The 21,438-nt window shown below is 41.9% G+C and overlaps 1 protein-coding gene across 1 annotated transcript; it reads right to left on the bottom strand.

The window, feature by feature from the left end:
- Positions 1–17,204: 17,204 nt before the first annotated feature.
- On the bottom strand, positions 17,205–18,941 carry LOC110933723. Its single transcript, XM_022176929.1, has 3 exons — positions 18,602–18,941; positions 17,459–18,525; positions 17,205–17,369 (listed from the first exon to the last, which is right to left on the bottom strand). Exons 1-3 carry the CDS (start codon positions 18,939–18,941, stop codon positions 17,205–17,207), a joined length of 1,572 nt encoding a protein of 523 aa, XP_022032621.1.
- Positions 18,942–21,438: the final 2,497 nt, after the last annotated feature.

Raw genomic sequence — 21,438 nt, 5'->3', positions numbered from 1 at the left:
CCGCGGATGCATCAGTAACGAGGGCTAGGATAGCGGTGTGGCCCTTTCGTAAACACTTCTGGGCTTTAAGGAAAGAGATGATGCCTACAATAGCACCACTCTTGTCACCACGAATTACGAGGGGTTCTTTACCAGGACGAGGGATGCGGATGATTTTCTCCTTGCAAATAATCTCCGCTTGGTGTTGAGATAACCAATCCATCCCAATGACAACGTCAAAACTACCCAGAACGATAGGAATGAGGTCGATAGAAAAGGTCTGATCGGCAAGGACAAGCTTGCAACCCTTAACTATATGTGTAGCCTCTAAACTTTTGCCATTTGCTAACTCTACGATGTGCTTGGTGTTCAAAAGTGTTGGAGTACGCTTAAGCATTTGGCTAACTTTCAAGGACACATAACTAGTATCGGCACCCGAATCGAATAAAACAGTAACAAAGAAGTCGTCCAGAAGAAACTTACCCATCACAACGTTGGGATCGTTCCTTGCATCACCCTGGCCAATCACGAAAGCACGACCTCTTGCCCCATTACCATTATGGTTTCCCCCATTACCGCCTCCATTGTTGCCTCCATTGTTGTTCCCATTGTGGTTCCCATTTCCTTGGTTATTGTTCTGGTTTTGGTTCAGCTGGGGGCAGTTCCTCTTAAAGTGGCCTTCAGCGCCACACTGAAAGCATCCTTTGTTGTTACCTTGTTGTTGCCGCTGCTGGCGTTGATTGGGTGGGGCTTGCTGTTGCTGCCGGTTCTGATTTACCGGATGCTGACTCCTACAGTCCCTTGCCATGTGACCAGGCTTGTTGCATCGATGACAGTTGCCCTTACCACATGGCCCACTGTGGTGCAAGTTACAGGGATTACATTTGGGGTGATTTCCCTTGTATCCACCCTGACTTTGATTCCCAGAAGACTGCTGACTGGGGCTCCTGTACTCATCTGTCTTTCGCTGCTGGGACTGAGCTGAAGTAGAACCTTTGCCTAAATTCCCATCCCATTTTCGCTTGTTGTCGGTAGGTGCATCAGAAGTAGCTGTGGCACTGATACGTTTGGGTAGCCTGTTTTGCTCCACCGCCTGGTCGGTGAGACGATGAGCCAACTTGATAATTTGCTGAATGGTACCCAGGTTGGCTGAAGTTACGTGACTTTGAATCTCTGGTACAAGGCCCTTGAGGTAAAGCTCAATACGTTTGATGGGAGGGTCCACCATAGTAGGGCACAGGATGGCCAGGTCATTCGACCTCTTGGTATACGCCTCAATCTCCGACCCCGTCATCTTCAAATTGAAAAATTCCACCTCCAGTTTGTGGATGTCATCCCGACTACAGTATTCCTCTTTGATAAGTTCCTTGAAACCGTTCCATGGGGTGGCATTAGCAACAACCAACCCCAGCAGCTGAACCTGAGCGTTCCACCATGTGAGCGCTACCCCTTCAAGAGTTCCGGTAGCATATTTCACCCTACGGTCTTTGGGGCATTCACACATCTCGAAAACGGATTCAAGCTTTTCAAACCAGTGAAGAAGGCCCACTGCTCCTTCGGTGCCACTGAAAGTGGTAGGTCGGCAGTCCATGAACGTCTTGAACGTGCACACAGGAGGTTGAGCGTGTTGACCTGTTGCGCGAGAATAAAAGATAAGGTTAAGCATGAGGATTGGTTTGCGAAGGTAGGATCTAAACGTCCTAAGGTGGGTTGATATGGCAGGTTATACCTCCTGCAGGGTTGGATGCGAGTGCCTCAGCGACTCGTTCGTTGATCAAAGCCGTCAACTGGGCTTGGGTGAGGTTGATACGTCCTCCGCGTCCGCTCATGATCTTCATAATGAAGCAACGTAAGTGAGAAAAGTGTCGCGAAAGTGCGTAAGTGTGGGACGACAATAGAGAGTAAGCACAAAAGGTTCAAATAGCAATTACTACATTATCTAATGCACAGTGAGAACTATCTAACCGACAATATAACATAAATCATACCACTTATGGTGTCGAGCCTTGCAACGTGGAGCGTAGCGTCGTTGTGGATCGTTGAGCACTGTACTGGTTATAGTCTAGTTTTATCAAAAACTTTTACCTTTTAAAAATCCAAGTTCACTATAACCAATGGCTCTGATACCAATCTGTCACACCCCCAAAATCCACCATGCGGAGTATCACCGCTTGGAGGTGTGACATGACCATGATTGAGCCACCAATCATATTGAACAACATAATTAAGTAAATAAAACCAAACACAATATGATTGGTGACCAAAAGGAAGTATACCGATTTTAGGATTAAAAGCGGAAGCATAAAACATAAGTTCAAAACATAAGTCCATAGTTCATAAGTTTAAAGTCCAAAACGTAGGTTTAATAAGTTCATAAAGTTTATTCATTAAGTACGGGACATATCAGTTCGCATCCCACAACGACCACCTCCATATGCAAGCTCCATGGCATCTAATGACCTGCAAAGCATGTAATAACGAGTCAACAACAAAGTTGAGTGAGTTCACGGTTGGTTGTCCATTTTAGAGTTGTTTCCAAAAACATAGTTTAATCTCATTCGGCTATCCAGCCGTGGGGGTTACCCCATAGTTCGAAAACGTTTATTTGTTAACCATCCCATATCCACCTTCCCTGGCTATCCAGCCCGGCACTTTGGCCGTGGGGAGCTACCTGTCACACCCCAACCGATGGCGGAATCATCGGGGCGCGGCACTGAGCGAAACAGATTGTTCAGAAGTTTCCACAACAACTATCATACAATTCAGTTATATAACACGTCCCATACCGTGTCCCAAATAATAACAAGTTATCATAGAAATCAACTAAACAATATGGGAACTGTTCCGACAACTCAAATTCTTAATTATTACAAACCGAATTAAATATTGTTTTAAGACTTCTAGACGGCTAACTATAGATCTTACTGACTACAGGTGCCAGTACAAGATCTACAGATAATTATGACCCTGGAGCAGGTATATGGACACTGTCCTAAGGTCACTGGCTCCTAGAAGCTTATTATTGCCTCGCTTCCCTAGCACGCTAGTAGCTTAAACACCTGTCACATACGTTAAAATAAAAGTCAATACATATAATGTAAAGGTGAGTACACAAGTTTGATATAGCATATAAAGTTCGAATAGTTTACGCATAACCAAGCACGTACACAAGGGCAAACGATGCATGTAAATTATCAACATGGGACCATCGATACCAATGACTTCAAGTTGACTGTCCGAGACAGTTCGCAATACATGATTACCACCGTAATCCATGCAAGTAATTGTCCTTAGCAACCCCCGTGTGAACGGGTGCTGAGTCCAAACTATAGTACTACGTTGCTAAAGCAGGCAGATAGCACTCCACGTGTAAACATAATAAACAGCAATCATTTAGACAAGTAATACATGCAAGTAGGTTAGCGTTCAAATAGTTTGTGTTGTTTGTGAATTTGATAGATTACGTATGTAACACCCAAAAGTGCTGAAAGCAAAAAGGGATCGAGTATACTCACAGTGGTTGGTTGTGGATTGAAGGGAGCACTGAGAATAGGTTAGCCTGAATAGTTTGATAACACAACGATGAGTAACGCGGAAAACGTAAACAATGTACTTGGATCGAGTAGGCCATTCGATCGGACAGCAGTTCGATCGAGTGGGCTGTTCGATTGGTTTGAAAGTCCGTTCGAACATCCATTCGATCGGCCGGCTGGCTCGATCGGCTGGTTTCTTCAAGTGGATTGTTTCTTCCTTTGATGTGAAGGATGTGTTTGTGTATGATGGTTTGTACTACCTTTCAGGTTGGCCGATCGAACAGCTGTTCGATCGGTTAGCCCAACCGATCGGCTAGCACTTCATTGTTTTCAAATATGTCACTCGATCGGTTGGTATGTTCGATCGGGTGACATTCCAATGTTTCGAAAAGTCTAAGTGTTGAAGTGTAGTATCTCATGATCCGAGTAGTAATGCTTACAATCGAGTGGCTTGATCGATCGAACATCACTTTGTCAATAATACACTTTGAGTTTGAGGGCCTAAGTGCTAGTCGATCGGTTAGCCTAGCCGATCGGCTGGCATAGTCGTTCGGTTGGGCTGTTCGATCGAACAGCCTAGCCGTTCGGCCAGCTTCTCGATTCGGTTAACCTACCACTTAACACTTGGTTATTCCCGTTAATTGTTGATGTTTTAGAGATATTTTGACTCCGAGTTAAACCACAAAGCTGAAGTCCCTACTTAGTCTACTGGCTCGAGCAGGAATCACCCAAACTCGGTCAGAGACGGTTTGGAACCCAAGTTTAACATTTAACCCGAAATCGGTATATCTCTCGGTAGAACCCGAATCTTGCACCATGTGTTTGTTTAGAATGGTTTATAAATCGGTTCAAGCTTCGTTTTCACCGGTTTGAGTGTAAAAGAGTTGAAAGATAGATGAAAACCCATCTTCCAATCCTTTTTCACCGTGAAATGTTAAGATCTTTGGAAGATTTTAGGTTATTTATGTGGAAATCGGTTAGATCTAAGTTATTCATGGTGGAATGATGCCAAAACTTAGTGTTCTTGAAGAACACATGATGACATCACCCAAGAACACCTAGATCTTGGTGATTTCATGGATGAAATTCAGATTTTGAAAGATAGAAAGATGGAGAATCGATTAATGAACAAAAACGTACAAGGATTAGAGCGAAATACTTACCGGTTTGAGAGAAATCTGAGATTTAGTGAGAAGAAGAGGCTGGTCGGTCAGAGCTTTTCCAAAAGTGGAAAGTTTGACAAGGACAGCCCTATTTATAGGCTTCCAAAAGAGGAAAGGGTCAGCTGATCGAACAGCATCCCTGATCGAGCAGCTGCCCGATCGAACAGCCTGTTCGATCGGCTAGTCTGTTCGATCAGGTTGCCCTGTTCGATCGGCTTGCCTGTTCGATCAGGTTGCCCTGTTCGATCGGCTTGCCTGGTTTTGAGTGTTTCGCGACGATTTTTGATATTTCGAGTTAGAACGATGATTTGAGAATGATAGAATTCCTAATCAAATTACTTTTAGTCCCAACTACTATATCTAACATACAAGCATCCTTACACCACGATTTGGATTCGATTTCCATTGAGTTTGATTCACCTTTGAGTCTTGATTGATTTGATTGGTTCACCACACACTTTAACATAAAAGTAAACATGCACAAGTAACACGTAAGACACACACACACATATAAAAGCATTAAAATTATCCACACTTGAGTTCGATGATTGATTTGATTAGCTTGATTATCGATTGACTAGCTTTATTGCGTTGTTACTTCCTACCATTCACAGTCGGTCGTTGATTCACAGTTCGATTATCGGTCGATTAGTTTGATTATACAACACTTACTCCAAATAATATGAAAATCAAAATGAAACTAAAATGAAATTAATCTTTATTGATCTTTAATTCCAATAACAGTCAACCCTTGACTTTGACTTTGACTTTTGGAAAACACGGGGTGTTACAGTCTCCCCTCCTTTAGGGAATTTCGTCCCGAAATTAGGCCGAGAACCGTACATCGCCGTGTGATTTTACCAATTTGATGCTTCAGATCTATCTGAACAACTGCGGGTACTTGGCCTTCATGTCACTTTCGAGTTCCCAAGTGAACTCCGCGCCTCGTTTGCCTTCCCATCGTACCTTTACAATAGGAATGCGGGAGCGTCTGAGTTGCTTGGTCTGTCGGTCCATGATTTCGACAGGCTTTTCCACGAAGTGTAGCGTCTCATTGACCTGAAGATCGTCGAGTGGTATTATTGCGTCGTGGTCAGCTACGCATTTTCGAAGGTTTGAAATATGGAAAGTCGGGTGGACATTGCTGAGTTCCTCCGGTAATTCGAGTTTGTAGGCAACTTTACCGATCCTTTCCAGAATCTTAAAAGGTCCAACAAATCGAGGCGCAAGTTTCCCTCTTTTGCCGAATCGGACTACTCCCTTCCAAGGTGATACCTTTAGGAGCACGTAGTCGCCAACTGCAAATTCGCGGGGCTTGCGTCGTTTATCGGCGTACATCTTTTGTCTGTCCCGGGCCTTTACCAAATTTTCCCTTATCTGGTGGATCTTGTCAGTCGTTTCTTGCAGAATCTCGGGCCCAGTCAATTGTGAATGACCGACCTCGTGCCATACAATAGGCGAGCGACATCTCCTACCATACAAGGCTTCGAAAGGTGCCATTTCGATGCTGGAGTGATAGCTATTATTGTACGAAAATTCGACTAACGGTAGGTGTTTGCTCCAACTACCACCAAAATCGATAACACACGCACGAAGCATGTCTTCAATAGTACGAATCGTTCTTTCAGTCTGCCCGTCGGTTTGCGGGTGGAATGCGGTACTCAAATTCAGCGTCGTACCAAGAGCTGCTTGAAAAGTTTCCCACAATCTCGATGTAAACCGAGCATCGCGATCAGAAATGATGTCTCGAGGCGTACCATGATTCTTAATGATCTCGTCGGTGTAGATTTGGGCTAGCTTGGCCACCTTATAGTCTTCTCGTATTGGCAGAAAGTGGGCTGATTTGGTTAGACGGTCGACTATAACCCAAATACTGTCGTGACCTGATGGCGTGGTCGGAAGCTTAGTTATGAAATCCATAGCTATGCTTTCCCACTTCCATACGGGTATCGGCGGTTGTTCGAGTAAGCCTGAAGGTCTTTGGTGTTCAGCCTTGACTCTTGCACAAGTTAAACAGCTACCAACATATAGAGCAATATCCCTTTTCATCCCAGGCCACCAGTACTTGTAGCGAAGGTCCTGGTACATCTTGTCCGCACCGGGATGAATGGAATATCGGGATTTGTGGGCTTCGTTCATGATGATCTTTCGCAAATCTGTCCTCCTCGGAACCCAGATTCGGTCCAGATAATAGAATATCCCGTTGGCTTTGCTCACGAGCTGAGTTCCATCGTGATAGATTCGTTCTTTCTTCAACGTACGCTCGTTAAAGCAAGCGTGTTGTGCTTCGCGGATGAGAGCTTCGAGGTTATACTGAGCCTGGATGTTTCGAACACCTATCACATAATTCTTTCTGCTGAGGGCGTCTGCAACTACATTCGCCTTGCCTGGGTGATAACGGATCTCACAGTCGTAATCGTTGAGAAGTTCTACCCATCGGCGTTGACGCATATTGAGTTCTCTCTGGTTAAAGATATGTTGTAGGCTCTTGTGATCGGTGAAGATCGTACACTTTGTACCATACAGGTAGTGTCGCCAAATCTTTAAGGCAAAGACGACTGCGCCTAGCTCAAGGTCATGGGTTGTATAGTTCTTCTCGTGGATTTTGAGCTGTCGAGATGCGTAAGCTATAACCTTGTCTCGTTGCATGAGAACACAGCCAAGTCCAAGGTTTGAAGCATCACAATAGACAACGAAGTCATCGCTTCCGTCCGGCAGTGTAAGAACTGGTGCATGGCACAGCATGTGTTTGAGGGTTTGGAAAGCAGTCTCCTGCGCGGTTCCCCACACAAAAGGCTTGTCTTTATGAATCCTTCGATGAATCGCCGGTAGTAACCAGCTAATCCGAGAAAAGAGCGAACTTCTGACGGATTCTTTGGCGTAACCCATCCCTTGACTGCCTCAATCTTTGCAGGATCAACGTGTATACCCCGACTATTCACAATATGACCCAGAAATTGTACCTCCTCCAACCAGAACTCACACTTGGAGAATTTGGCGTAGAGTTGGTTTCCCTGAAGCAACTCGAGAACCAATCGCAAATGCTGCGCATGTTCGGCCCTCGATCTGGAATAGATCAGGACATCGTCGATAAATACAATGACAAAACGGTCTAAGAACGGTTTACACACGCGATTCATCAGATCCATAAAGACCGCGGGTGCGTTGGTCAAACCAAAAGGCATGACAACAAATTCGTAGTGGCCGTATCGGGTTCGAAAAGCGGTTTTGGGTATGTCTTCCTCTTGAATCCGCAACTGATGGTAGCCTGAACGTAGATCAATCTTGGAGAAACACTGAGCACCTTGTAGTTGGTCAAACAGATCATCGATTCTTGGTAAGGGGTATCGGTTCTTGATGGTCAGCTTGTTCAATTCCCGGTAATCGATGCACATTCGGAACGACCCGTCCTTCTTTTTGACGAAAAGGACTGGTGCGCCCCATGGAGAGGTGCTCGGGCGAATGAAGCCTTTTTCAAGTAACTCTTGGAGTTGGTTTGAGAGTTCTCGCATCTCAGATGGAGCGAGTCGATACGGAGCTTTGGCCACTGGGTTGGCTCCTGGAATAAGGTCGATTCGAAAGTCGATATCACGACTTGGAGGTAATCCAGGAAGATCATCAGGGAACACCTGAGGAAATTCTCGGACAACAGGAACATCCTTGACTTCAACTTTCCTTTTCTTGTCCGTCTCTGCTACAACAATGTTGGCCAAGAAGGCTCGATATTCCTTGCGGAGATATTTGCGAGCTTGAAGACAGGACATGAGCTTGAGGTCTTTTGCAGTAGTTTCACCATAAACACATAGAATATCACCACTAGCTAGCACAAAACGAATCATCTTATCGGAACACACAACTTCAGCACGGTTTTCACGAAGAAAGTCCATGCCTACTATGACATCGAAACTTCCGAGCTGCATTGGAATGAGATTAATCGGAAATATATGATTGTTGAGCTCGAGAGTACAATCACGGAGCACGGAATTGACAGCAATGGTTCTTCCGGTAGCGACTTCTACTTCGAAGGGTGACGAAAGATAAGAGCGCTTACGTCTAAGAAGTTTCTCAAACTCAAATGACACAAAGCAGTTATCGGCTCCAGTATCAAACAAACATGATGCATATATACCATTCACGAGGAACGTACCGTTGACCACGTTGTTATCAGCTTGAGCCTGGCGTGCGTTGATGTTGAAAGTTCTGGCGTGAGCGGCTTGTTGTTGAGGCTGCTGTTGTTGTTGCTGGGGTTGTTGAGCTTCTTGTTTCACCACCCTGTTCGGGCACCGGTTTGCGAAGTGGTTAGGGTCACCACATGCAAAGCAGGTCCGAACATTGTTTGCCGGGGCCTGTGCAGCTTGAGGAGCTTGAGGAGCAGGTAGCAGGGCTTGGTTAACAGCGGCTTGAGCTTGCGTTTGACGAGGACCATAGCGGCAATTCGCAGTGAAATGCCCGTAAACGTTGCAGTGGACACAGAAACGGCAGGCCACACCCACCGGGTGATGATAAGAACATGTAGCACAGAGTGGGTGGGGGCCGGTGTACGCACGCTTAGCCGGCGGCGCATTGATCACTGGCGCAGTGCGCTGTGGTTGCTGCTGTTGTGGCGGTACCGACTGAAGAGGAGCAGCATTGGTTGCGGCGGCGCAATTCTTGTTCTTCTTTCTTCTTCTCGAGGACTTGGAAGCTTGAGCAGTAGGGTTGTCGGTTGATGCGGTAGTAACTTGATGCAACGACTTGGATGGCTTATCCCAGACACCAGCCTTAACTCGCTTGTCGTTAATCTCGGCAGCGAGTAGGTAGGTTTCTTCGATTGATGCGGGTTTGGCGGCGAACACGTAATCTGCAACACAATCCGGAAGAGCACGGATGTATTTCTTGATGGTCATCTCGGGAGTCTTGACCTGGTCTGGACAGATAATGCTCAGTTGTTTGAAACGGGCGGTGAGACCAGCGTTGTCGCCCTCCTTCTGCTTGATGGTCCAGAACTCATCCTCCAACTTTTGGCGTTCGTGGGGAGGACAGAACTCGTCCAGCATGATAGCCTTCAGTTCCTCCCACGTCAGCTCGTAGGCAGCGTCGTTCCCGCGCTTATTCCTTTCGGCTGTCCACCAGTCCAACGCCCGCGACTGGAAGACACCGGTAGCATTGAGAGTTCGAAGATGATCCGGGCATCCGCTTTGACGAAGGGTAACTTCCACAGAGTCAAACCAGTGAAATAAGCCTGTAGGGCCCTCTTCACCGGTGAACTCCTTCGGTCCACACGCCTTAAATTGCTTGAAACTGAACGAAGCTTTGCTGGGTTCAGTGAGGGTTCGGGATTCTTCCGACGACTTGCTGGTGTTTTCGTACACCTCACTGACAGCTTTTGCTACAGACCTTGAGATGAGCTTGGCGAGACGTCGGTCTCTCTTTTCCTGACGGGTAAGGTTTTGGCGGATTCTCGATGATGACGACATGGTCTGCAATAGACATCGCCATAGGGCTCATCACAACGAATTCGAATCTCGCACGTCTTAGTTTACTAAAGCTTAGAATCACGTCGCATCTCACGTCACGTAACACATATAATCACATAAGCACATAATCATAGAGGCACATAAGCACAGAAGCAATTAGAGCACATAAGCAATTAAGCAAGTAGAGCACTTAATTTCCTAAACACGTACTAAATTTTATCACAGAGGTTGTCAGAAAACAGAAACCTATAACCACAAGTCGAGTGCCGTTCGTTTTGCATATCGGATAGCATCACATTGTATCGTCTAACTTAGTTGTATAACGTAGCATAACACACTGGTTTCGTTTAGATCACATCAACAGGGATTTGAATCGAGATAGGATAGCAACAAAAGTCACGCAGATTGATGACAAATGGAGAAATCAACGAATCTCAAAACACGTAACAGGTAAATCGTATAAAATCAACGAAGCAACACTCAAAATCGGAAAATGGATTGTCTGCGGCTACTAGACTTTGACTAACCATGGCAATTTAACTATTCACAGCTGACTTGTCGTCACTTTCGACTCTAGGGGACATGTTTCTGCCTCGATTCTTGGGCATTACGCATGCGCATTCTAGGTCATACTCGTGAGTTCAGGTCGTTGGAGTCCGTCAATTGCCTTGGCGAGATTAAAATAAAGTTGGAATAACTACCAAGGTTAGGGTTTCACCCCTAGCTTAGCAATTTCTTCCTTGTTTTAAGAAAATTTAGAGGAAAATTTTCATCAAATTACGGGTTTCAGCCCTGATTTGGTATAATTCTCCCCCGTTTGTTGATAGAAATTTGCACAAAGTAATTGGCAAAAATTTGTAATGTAGGCAGGAATTCGCGGGTTTCACTCCTAATCCCGTCCAAATTACGAAATTTGGCTCGGAGTTCGGATGTAATGATAGAATAGAAGGAAACAACATAAAATAAGCACATAAACTTGGTCTCTTGGTTCCTAACTATAGTCTAGGTCTCTAAGACAGCGATCCGGACTAGATCGTGTCTAACCTAATTCCCTATAGTTATGGCTCTGATACCAATCTGTCACACCCCAACCGATGGCGGAATCATCGGGGCGCGGCACTGAGCGAAACAGATTGTTCAGAAGTTTCCACAACAACTATCATACAATTCAGTTATATAACACGTCCCATACCGTGTCCCAAATAATAACAAGTTATCATAGAAATCAACTAAACAATATGGGAACTGTTCCGACAACTCAAATTCTTAATTATTACAAACCGAATTAAATATTGTTTTAAGACTTCTAGACGGCTAACTATAGATCTTACTGACTACAGGTGCCAGTACAAGATCTACAGATAATTATGACCCTGGAGCAGGTATATGGACACTGTCCTAAGGTCACTGGCTCCTAGAAGCTTATTATTGCCTCGCTTCCCTAGCACGCTAGTAGCTTAAACACCTGTCACATACGTTAAAATAAAAGTCAATACATATAATGTAAAGGTGAGTACACAAGTTTGATATAGCATATAAAGTTCGAATAGTTTACGCATAACCAAGCACGTACACAAGGGCAAACGATGCATGTAAATTATCAACATGGGACCATCGATACCAATGACTTCAAGTTGACTGTCCGAGACAGTTCGCAATACATGATTACCACCGTAATCCATGCAAGTAATTGTCCTTAGCAACCCCCGTGTGAACGGGTGCTGAGTCCAAACTATAGTACTACGTTGCTAAAGCAGGCAGATAGCACTCCACGTGTAAACATAATAAACAGCAATCATTTAGACAAGTAATACATGCAAGTAGGTTAGCGTTCAAATAGTTTGTGTTGTTTGTGAATTTGATAGATTACGTATGTAACACCCAAAAGTGCTGAAAGCAAAAAGGGATCGAGTATACTCACAGTGGTTGGTTGTGGATTGAAGGGAGCACTGAGAATAGGTTAGCCTGAATAGTTTGATAACACAACGATGAGTAACGCGGAAAACGTAAACAATGTACTTGGATCGAGTAGGCCATTCGATCGGACAGCAGTTCGATCGAGTGGGCTGTTCGATTGGTTTGAAAGTCCGTTCGAACATCCATTCGATCGGCCGGCTGGCTCGATCGGCTGGTTTCTTCAAGTGGATTGTTTCTTCCTTTGATGTGAAGGATGTGTTTGTGTATGATGGTTTGTACTACCTTTCAGGTTGGCCGATCGAACAGCTGTTCGATCGGTTAGCCCAACCGATCGGCTAGCACTTCATTGTTTTCAAATATGTCACTCGATCGGTTGGTATGTTCGATCGGGTGACATTCCAATGTTTCGAAAAGTCTAAGCGTTGAAGTGTAGTATCTCATGATCCGAGTAGTAATGCTTACAATCGAGTGGCTTGATCGATCGAACATCACTTTGTCAATAATACACTTTGAGTTTGAGGGCCTAAGTGCTAGTCGATCGGTTAGCCTAGCCGATCGGCTGGCATAGTCGTTCGGTTGGGCTGTTCGATCGAACAGCCTAGCCGTTCGGCCAGCTTCTCGATTCGGTTAACCTACCACTTAACACTTGGTTATTCCCGTTAATTGTTGATGTTTTAGAGATATTTTGACTCCGAGTTAAACCACAAAGCTGAAGTCCCTACTTAGTCTACTGGCTCGAGCAGGAATCACCCAAACTCGGTCAGAGACGGTTTGGAACCCAAGTTTAACATTTAACCCGAAATCGGTATATCTCTCGGTAGAACCCGAATCTTGCACCATGTGTTTGTTTAGAATGGTTTATAAATCGGTTCAAGCTTCGTTTTCACCGGTTTGAGTGTAAAAGAGTTGAAAGATAGATGAAAACCCATCTTCCAATCCTTTTTCACCGTGAAATGTTAAGATCTTTGGAAGATTTTAGGTTATTTATGTGGAAATCGGTTAGATCTAAGTTATTCATGGTGGAATGATGCCAAAACTTAGTGTTCTTGAAGAACACATGATGACATCACCCAAGAACACCTAGATCTTGGTGATTTCATGGATGAAATTCAGATTTTGAAAGATAGAAAGATGGAGAATCGATTAATGAACAAAAACGTACAAGGATTAGAGCGAAATACTTACCGGTTTGAGAGAAATCTGAGATTTAGTGAGAAGAAGAGGCTGGTCGGTCAGAGCTTTTCCAAAAGTGGAAAGTTTGACAAGGACAGCCCTATTTATAGGCTTCCAAAAGAGGAAAGGGTCAGCTGATCGAACAGCATCCCTGATCGAGCAGCTGCCCGATCGAACAGCCTGTTCGATCGGCTAGTCTGTTCGATCAGGTTGCCCTGTTCGATCGGCTTGCCTGTTCGATCAGGTTGCCCTGTTCGATCGGCTTGCCTGGTTTTGAGTGTTTCGCGACGATTTTTGATATTTCGAGTTAGAACGATGATTTGAGAATGATAGAATTCCTAATCAAATTACTTTTAGTCCCAACTACTATATCTAACATACAAGCATCCTTACACCACGATTTGGATTCGATTTCCATTGAGTTTGATTCACCTTTGAGTCTTGATTGATTTGATTGGTTCACCACACACTTTAACATAAAAGTAAACATGCACAAGTAACACGTAAGACACACACACACATATAAAAGCATTAAAATTATCCACACTTGAGTTCGATGATTGATTTGATTAGCTTGATTATCGATTGACTAGCTTTATTGCGTTGTTACTTCCTACCATTCACAGTCGGTCGTTGATTCACAGTTCGATTATCGGTCGATTAGTTTGATTATACAACACTTACTCCAAATAATATGAAAATCAAAATGAAACTAAAATGAAATTAATCTTTATTGATCTTTAATTCCAATAACAGTCAACCCTTGACTTTGACTTTGACTTTTGGAAAACACGGGGTGTTACACTACCCCAGTATTTTAAACTACCAGACTCATTTATCATATCGACTACTAACAAAAATCAATTGTGCCCTAGCGTCGGTGTTCTATCACCACCGACGTGCCATAGTCCATTAGTACACGCCCGCCCGACTGGCACGGTGTGAGGTTTGTTAAACCTAATAGCGCTATTAACTAATGACCCGCTCGCCATAGCCTCGGCGATTAAGTCGATACAAAAAGGGAGGGACTTCACTGATAGAGTTCTAGTCCAGTAAGTCTAAGTACGTCCCAAGGACGAGGAATTCACATTCCTGAACGCGTCCCAAAGGACGAGGAATCCCTATTCCTGAACCCATTCCCATTCCCACCGGGAATTTACTATGCTTTGTAGAAAAGTGTGAACTCACCTCGGTTTGCTCGGTTAGATTCTCAAATATAGCTAACAGTCAAGGTCGGTCAATCACGTCCTAGTATGATTTACCAGTTAGTCATTTAGTGGTTTCAAATAGAGCACAAAGTTCCTACACGTATCTATCACATAACATGCATTACTTTAACTGTTTATGCCCATATATACTTCCCATCCATTCCCCACTCATAAGCAAACATACGATAGTGCACGTAACACATATAACATGTTAGATCATTCATAGATAGCATACTCGACATTTAGACACGCAAGTCACAACTTATGTCAATTCAGCATTAATATTCAAAACCGGTCGTTTTTTGGACATTTAAATAAAATAGTTAAATTATTCCAAAAGTTATCAAATTTATACAAAATGTCTTAAACGTTCCAAATTTTATTGTGTAAAAATATCGGGGTCCGGTTCATTACCAATATTTTATAAAAAATTATTTTCCCGGGCTGAACTCAGATTTATATTTTTTTCTGACCACAGTCCACGGGATAATTTATTTAAAATTCGTCGAGTGTCCGATTTACGAAATTCCAGTGGGGTAATTACAAATGCATCGGTTGTCATCTACTGTACAAATTTCATGGTCTGATTCATCACAAAACTCAGGTTATGACTGAAAGTATGACACCCATTTATTGCTGTCAAAATTCATCTTAAGTTGTTGTTACAAATCGACACTTTAAAAATAGTAAACGAAGTCCAAAAATTACAATTCTGGTGCGATTAGAACCGTATTTCATAATAACATATTTTAGATTCGAAATATTGGTTTTTCGTTGAGTTTATGACCTGTTTACAGCCAACTGAAGTTGGCTGTAAAACCGGGACAGATTCTGTTTTCACTTTCTAACTTACTAACTTCTGTTCGATTGATTCCGTTAATCATGTTTGGTGACCGTAACAACATCACATATTAATATTAAACATCACATAATCAACCAATAATCATAATCACACAAGATCTACATGATTTACACTAATATTCATCCATTAACCACCTTGTTCATCACTTTAGTAGACTTTTAGACTTTGATCTTATATGTTCATAATTTTTAACCGACAAAACTCTTATTAACCACTTTAGAATAGATCAAGAAGGTGTTTAGAGTTACTTACTACTAGCTCAAGGCTAGGGAAGAAACTAGTCGAAAAAACGGGTGGTTAAAAGCGCCGTAGAGAGGTCCTTGGCAATCCGCAAGCACCGGGCTTCCTTGTGCGTGATCCTTCACACTTGAATGAATGTAGAATGCCTTGAATGAAATCAAAAAGTGATGGTGGTGTGCTTGTGGTTCTTGGCCGTAAGTGCCAAAGGGGAAAGAAAGTGTTTGAGTTTGAGTTGGTGAAATGAAAATGAAAGCCTTTAACCCTTGTAATTTATTTATAATCAATCCATCCTAAATAACCACTAGATAATGTGTCTAGTGGATATTAGACATGAGGATTGTTATAATCAAAATGTGTAAGTGGTTGTCCCCTCATGGGAACCGAACTCGTTGGGGGGGGGAAGGGTAATTGGTTGGAAATTAACTAGGTAGTTTAGGCTAGTTAATTTAGTTAGGGGGGTTTAATTTAAATATTAGTGTGTAGTAAATTATAACGGGTGTAGGGTGTTCGGGTACCCTAACTAGCTCAGAAAAGGAAAAACAATTTCATGTCAATATTTTTATGTCCCGGGTTAAGTCCGGTTGTACGGTTGGATACTGTTCTGTTAAAGTGCTTAATTAATTCGTAAGGCGTCCTATTTATATATTTTGTAACGTTTTTACTTTCTAACACTTAGGAAAATATAACGGACTATTTAGTGACCTTTCTGTACACTATTAGTATATTAACAAATACGTGTAAGCATAACACAGATATCAGAAAGCAGTTAAGTAATTCCACACAGTCGTCAAGCACATTAATTATTATTAATAAATTGTACGGGACACATGGAATTATGAGGGTTGTCACAAACTTCGACCTCGCAAGTGATACGAGTGCACCCATTCCACCCACAGAGATCGCCTACAAGAAAGAATGCTATAAATATGAAACGCCATTAGAGCCTTATTCACATTAGTAATGCGTCTAACACCCAAGCCACCTTCTTTCTTTGGTAAACATACGATATTCCATGAAACTTTTCCTCTGCCCTTGACTATTCGGCCTTGACACCAAAGAAAACTTCTTATTTTTTGTTCAAGTTGTTTAACTATACTTACCGGTAGGATAAAAAGCGAAGCCTAGTAAACATAAAAAGCTGACAAGACTGAGATCACCAATTGAAGTCTACCCGCAAAAGAAAGATATTTAACTTTCCAACCCGAAATTCTATTCTCCATTTTTTCCACTAACACTTTGCAATCAGAATGTAGGAGTCTCGTAGCAATTAGAGGAACACCAAGGTACTTTATGGGAAGTGATCCTTCTTCAAAAGGCATGATAGCAAGAATATTAGTCTTTACAAGGTTTGGAACATTGCAAAAGAACGTCGTACTCTTCGTGAGACTAGGGATCAAGCCAGACATGTCTTTAAAATCATTCAAAGTATCCATAATAATCTTCACAGATTGAACCTCTCCTCTAGAAAAAAATAAAAAGATCGTCTACAAAACATAGATTAACAATCTTCTGTTTCTCGCATCTCTTATGGAATCGGAAAGCAGAGCCTATAGAAGTTGCAACTTGAAGCATAGACGTCAGAACTTCCATAACCAGCGTAAAGAGGTACGGTGACATTGGGTCCCCTTGTCTGAGACCCCGCTTACCTTTAAAGTATCCGAATAGATTGCCATTTACGCACACTGAAAAAGACGAGATGTGATGCATTTCATAATCCAATCGATCATATTTTGATGAAAACCAAAGCCATTAAGAATAGCAGAAAGAAAATCCCAATCGACCGTGTCATAAGCCTTTTGGATATCCACTTTAAAAGCGCATCTAGGGGGTCGTTGTCCCTGTGATAATTGTGCGTAAGGTCTTGCACTACAAGAATACTGTCCGATATTCTTCTACCCGGTACAAAGGCTGATTGGTTTAAACTTACCGCCTTATCCAGACCCTCTAAAATTCTAGTAGATAGAATTTTAGTAATACATTTATAAAGAACGTTACAGCATGAAATAGGCCGATAATCCGTCACACGACAAGGTGTAGTCACCTTAGGAATGAGTGCAATAATGGTATTGTTTACCTCCTTTAGCATTCTTTTTGAGTTGAAAAAATGTTTTATTGTATCACAAACATCATTTCCCACAATCGGCCACGCCTTTTTAAAGAAAGCAGATGAGTAACCGTCCGGGCCCGGAGCTTTATTTTCATCAATAGAAAACATGGCCGCTTTAATTTCCACATTTGTTACTTCTCGCACCATATGCTCAGCGACATGAGTTTCCAAAACATTTGGAAACAATTCCGGTGTAGGCATGCTAGTAGTATCACCCTTCTGACCAAGAAAAGCAGTAAAATGGTTCACAAAAGCATTGGGAACATCATTCCCTTCATAAACATTTCCAGCAACATCTTTAATAATGTCAACTCGGCTTCTATGATTCCTACATTTTACAGAATTATGGAAGTATGCTGAATTAACATCACCAACCTTCAACCAGTCAACCTTGGATTTTTGCTTCAACCGTTCTTCATCAAGTAAAGCCTCTTGATAAGAGGCCAAAATAGCCGATTCACTTTCTCTAAGCAACAAATCAGCCGGGTTTGAATCAATCTTCTTTTGAACCTCATCCAACTCTTCCCGTAACGATTTAACTTTTTTGTGAAGGTTACCTTGCTTAAAAAGAAGGCTGCGGATTGGATGTTTTACAGCTTTCAATTTTTTCACCATTCTAAACATCGGAACCCCATTAATATGCTTCGACCATTCCGCTTTTACAATATCTCCAAAATCTTTCTTGTAAACAATGAAATTAAAAAACTTGAACGGCTTCGGTTTAGACAATCTCGTACCAGGAATTTTTAGAATACATGGAGTGTGGTCCGAAATTCTGTATGGTTGGAAAACCGCACAGGCACTCGAAAACTCATCCGTAAAATAGACATTTGCCATAACTCGATCAATCTTCTTCAATGCCAACTCCCTTTTTCGGCTTTTAAGTCCTAGTAAAGTGGAGACCTGAACTATTGACATCAAAAACTTCTAACCGATTGACACACTCTCTGAAGTCCCTCATACCTGTAGAGATTTTCGACGTTCCCATAGCCAAATTTTCAAGGAACAACGACGAGTTAAAATCACCTAAGATCACCCATAGCTTGTCCTTAACAAACAGTTTATGCAAACATAGACTTTCCCATAGTTTTCTTCTTTCAATATAATAATTATCCGCGTAAACAAAGGAACACATCATGGCTTTATTAGTGTCATAAGAATACGAGTACCCCTTCGAACACATCAACAAAATCTGTATTCCAACCCAAAAGAATACGAGTACCCTTCGAACATATAGACCCATTTGAAGACCACCTCCAAGTACGACATATTGTTTTACAAACTCCCAATAGTTTAGAGACATTAACATGGGATTCCAAGATAGCACACACCTGAATGTTATTAGTAGAAAGTACACCGCGAACCTCCCTTTGTTTGAGGGGTCGGTTCAAACCCCTTATGTTCCAACATGCAATACTATCCATTAAAAACCGCATCAGCAGGAGTGCTTGCCCCTGCTTTGTCATTTCCCTGTTGCATAAAATCCAAAGTCTCATTTATCTCAATCAACTCGTCACACTCCGACTCTTCCCCATCTTTCGGCTCGTTACTAGAGTCAAGACATCCAAACGAGTTACCAAGTTTTATGGGATTCGAAGTTGTAGGGATATCTCGAGTAGCAGCTGAATTAGAACTGTTTGAACGAACATTTGGTTCCTTTATTACCAGGTTCCCTTGTTTTCTAATCGGCCTATTCTCAAACTTCAGTTTCTCATTCCTTTTTAGCTACTTTCTTCTTTTTCACATCCATAAAACCATCCCCATCTACATGTTCCTTTCCCTTTCGTTTTTCAATACTCTCCTGTTTAACTTCTTTCGGACAGCTTTCTTTTGTATGACCAAACACACAGCATGTTGAGCATCTAGGAGGAGACCACTCGTATTCAACTTTAACCGAGCTCATTAAGAAACCCTCCATCTTCCACATTCGGGATAGCAACAAAAACTAATTCATGAAGATCTTTTGAGCATCCAGTTCTATCACCGCCCTAACATAATTACTACGGCCCCAAGAATCCAAACACATGTTTGAAGTTTCGTTATCAAGAAATTTCGGGGAACCAATTTTAGACGCTATCAGACTTAAACCATCTTTCGTATATGCAGCCAAAGGAACGTCGTGCATCTTAACCCAAACCGGCACCTTCTTGAATTCCTTCTATAACATCAACAAAATCGACACGTTACTCGTAGAGTACATACCTCTCCTCAGCATCACATGATTTCCTTCTATGTTTGTGACCCTTAATCCAATACCTCGAACAGGAGCCGTTCCAGGAGTTGATTCACCATCTTCATTCACTATCTCAATACCTCCATCGTCTGGTGGCTTCTCCCTACCCGTGAAATCCTTCCTATTATCACCGACTCCCTCCATGCAAACAATTAATACAAACGAACAAGAATCCTAGCAACAACCAATGAACGCATGCAAACCCTAATACTAGCAAACTTACCCTACTGAAAACGGCACAAAACAGAATAGAGGAACAGGTGAATCAAGGTTACTGCCTGACTAGTAGGATCGATAAACCCACAACTCTATACCATTTGATTCGACACAGAAGAGCAAGCGGCGATTGAAAGAACAAAAAACCCTAAACCCTAATCGATCAACTATTGCTAACTAGTTCGTATCAGAAGTTTGATGAATCAAATCTCTAATAACAGACTGTTATACAAAAGATCACGAAGAAAGTCTAAGGTTGCATGAGGAAGAAAATCACCAGGCTAGAGAGAGAGAATTAGGGCGGCATTATCGAATCTGGTTTCAACGTGTCCTTAATTATTTTTATCTTGCTAAATACTTGTTGATTAGTGTTACGTTTGATTAGTAGTGTAATTATTTTGATTATTTGAGTTATTTTGGTTTTGTTTGATGAGTAGTGTAATTATTTCGACTATTGGAGCTATTTTGGTTAATACTCGTTTATTAGTGGGAATACTTTAAACAATTTAAGCTGATACATGTGTTTGAACTTTTGTAGTTGGGTCAAGGTGGCAGGTACACTAACCTACCTGATTGTGTGTGTTCGTGTGAGGTTTTATAACAACCTAATTAGTACCTAACATTGGATTGGACTTACGTGTACAAACCCCATCCCCATCTCAATTAATGTTACTGTTATGATTTATCACTTATGATATGTATATATTAATGTTATGACTTATCACTTATGGTATGTATGTATTAATATTAATGTAATGAGTTTTGGTAGGTGTTTTTATTGATTAATGTTAATGTTATGAAATGTTTTTGTAATATAACTTTATAAATGTTAATATATATTTCATATTCGCAAACTACGCATTTTAAATACAATTTATAAGGTTGTAAACGAAACGAACGAACACGAAAGAAACCTTGTTCGTGTTCATTCGTTAAGGAAATAAATGTGTTCACGAAAGGTTCATGAACACTTGCCAAACGATATTTTATGTTTGTATTCGTTCGATAAGGAAATGAGCGTGTCCACGAACGGTTCACAAACACAAATAAATTTAGCGAACGTGACAAAGGTTAAAGGTGGAAAGCCCAAAGAGTAGCACTGGAACTTGAAGCTCTAATAGTAGAACAAATGTCAATCGTATTCGTCAATGTAAATAATGAGAAAGGAAAAGTGAATGGTGCATAAATAATATGGAAATAGGGTTTCCTAGTTTAATTTTCTGGGTAATAATATAAATAAAAATTAAATAATATAAAAAGCATAGGTAAAATATATGAAAGTATAAAAATCTTTAATCAAAACACAAACAAATGAACATAAACGAACACAAATGAATGAATGTTCACGAAC

Source organism: Helianthus annuus, chromosome 4 (assembly GCF_002127325.2).
Source record: "Helianthus annuus cultivar XRQ/B chromosome 4, HanXRQr2.0-SUNRISE, whole genome shotgun sequence".
In the NCBI taxonomy this organism is placed as follows: domain Eukaryota; kingdom Viridiplantae; phylum Streptophyta; class Magnoliopsida; order Asterales; family Asteraceae; genus Helianthus; species Helianthus annuus.
This window is presented reverse-complemented; position numbering and strand designations above follow the sequence as displayed.

What these genes read in the sequence shown, in the direction of transcription:
- LOC110933723 (XM_022176929.1), bottom strand. Translation starts at nt 18,941, where the DNA reads ATGTCTCTAAACTATTGGGAGTTTGTAAAACAATATGTCGTACTTGGA. An exon ending in AACGTCGAAAATCTCTACAG is followed by an intron (nt 18,526 to 18,601) that starts GTATGAGGGACT and finishes CCACTTTACTAG; the next exon opens with GACTTAAAAGCCGAAAAAGG. An exon ending in TAGAGGGTCTGGATAAGGCG is followed by an intron (nt 17,370 to 17,458) that starts GTAAGTTTAAAC and finishes CAATTATCACAG; the next exon opens with GGACAACGACCCCCTAGATG.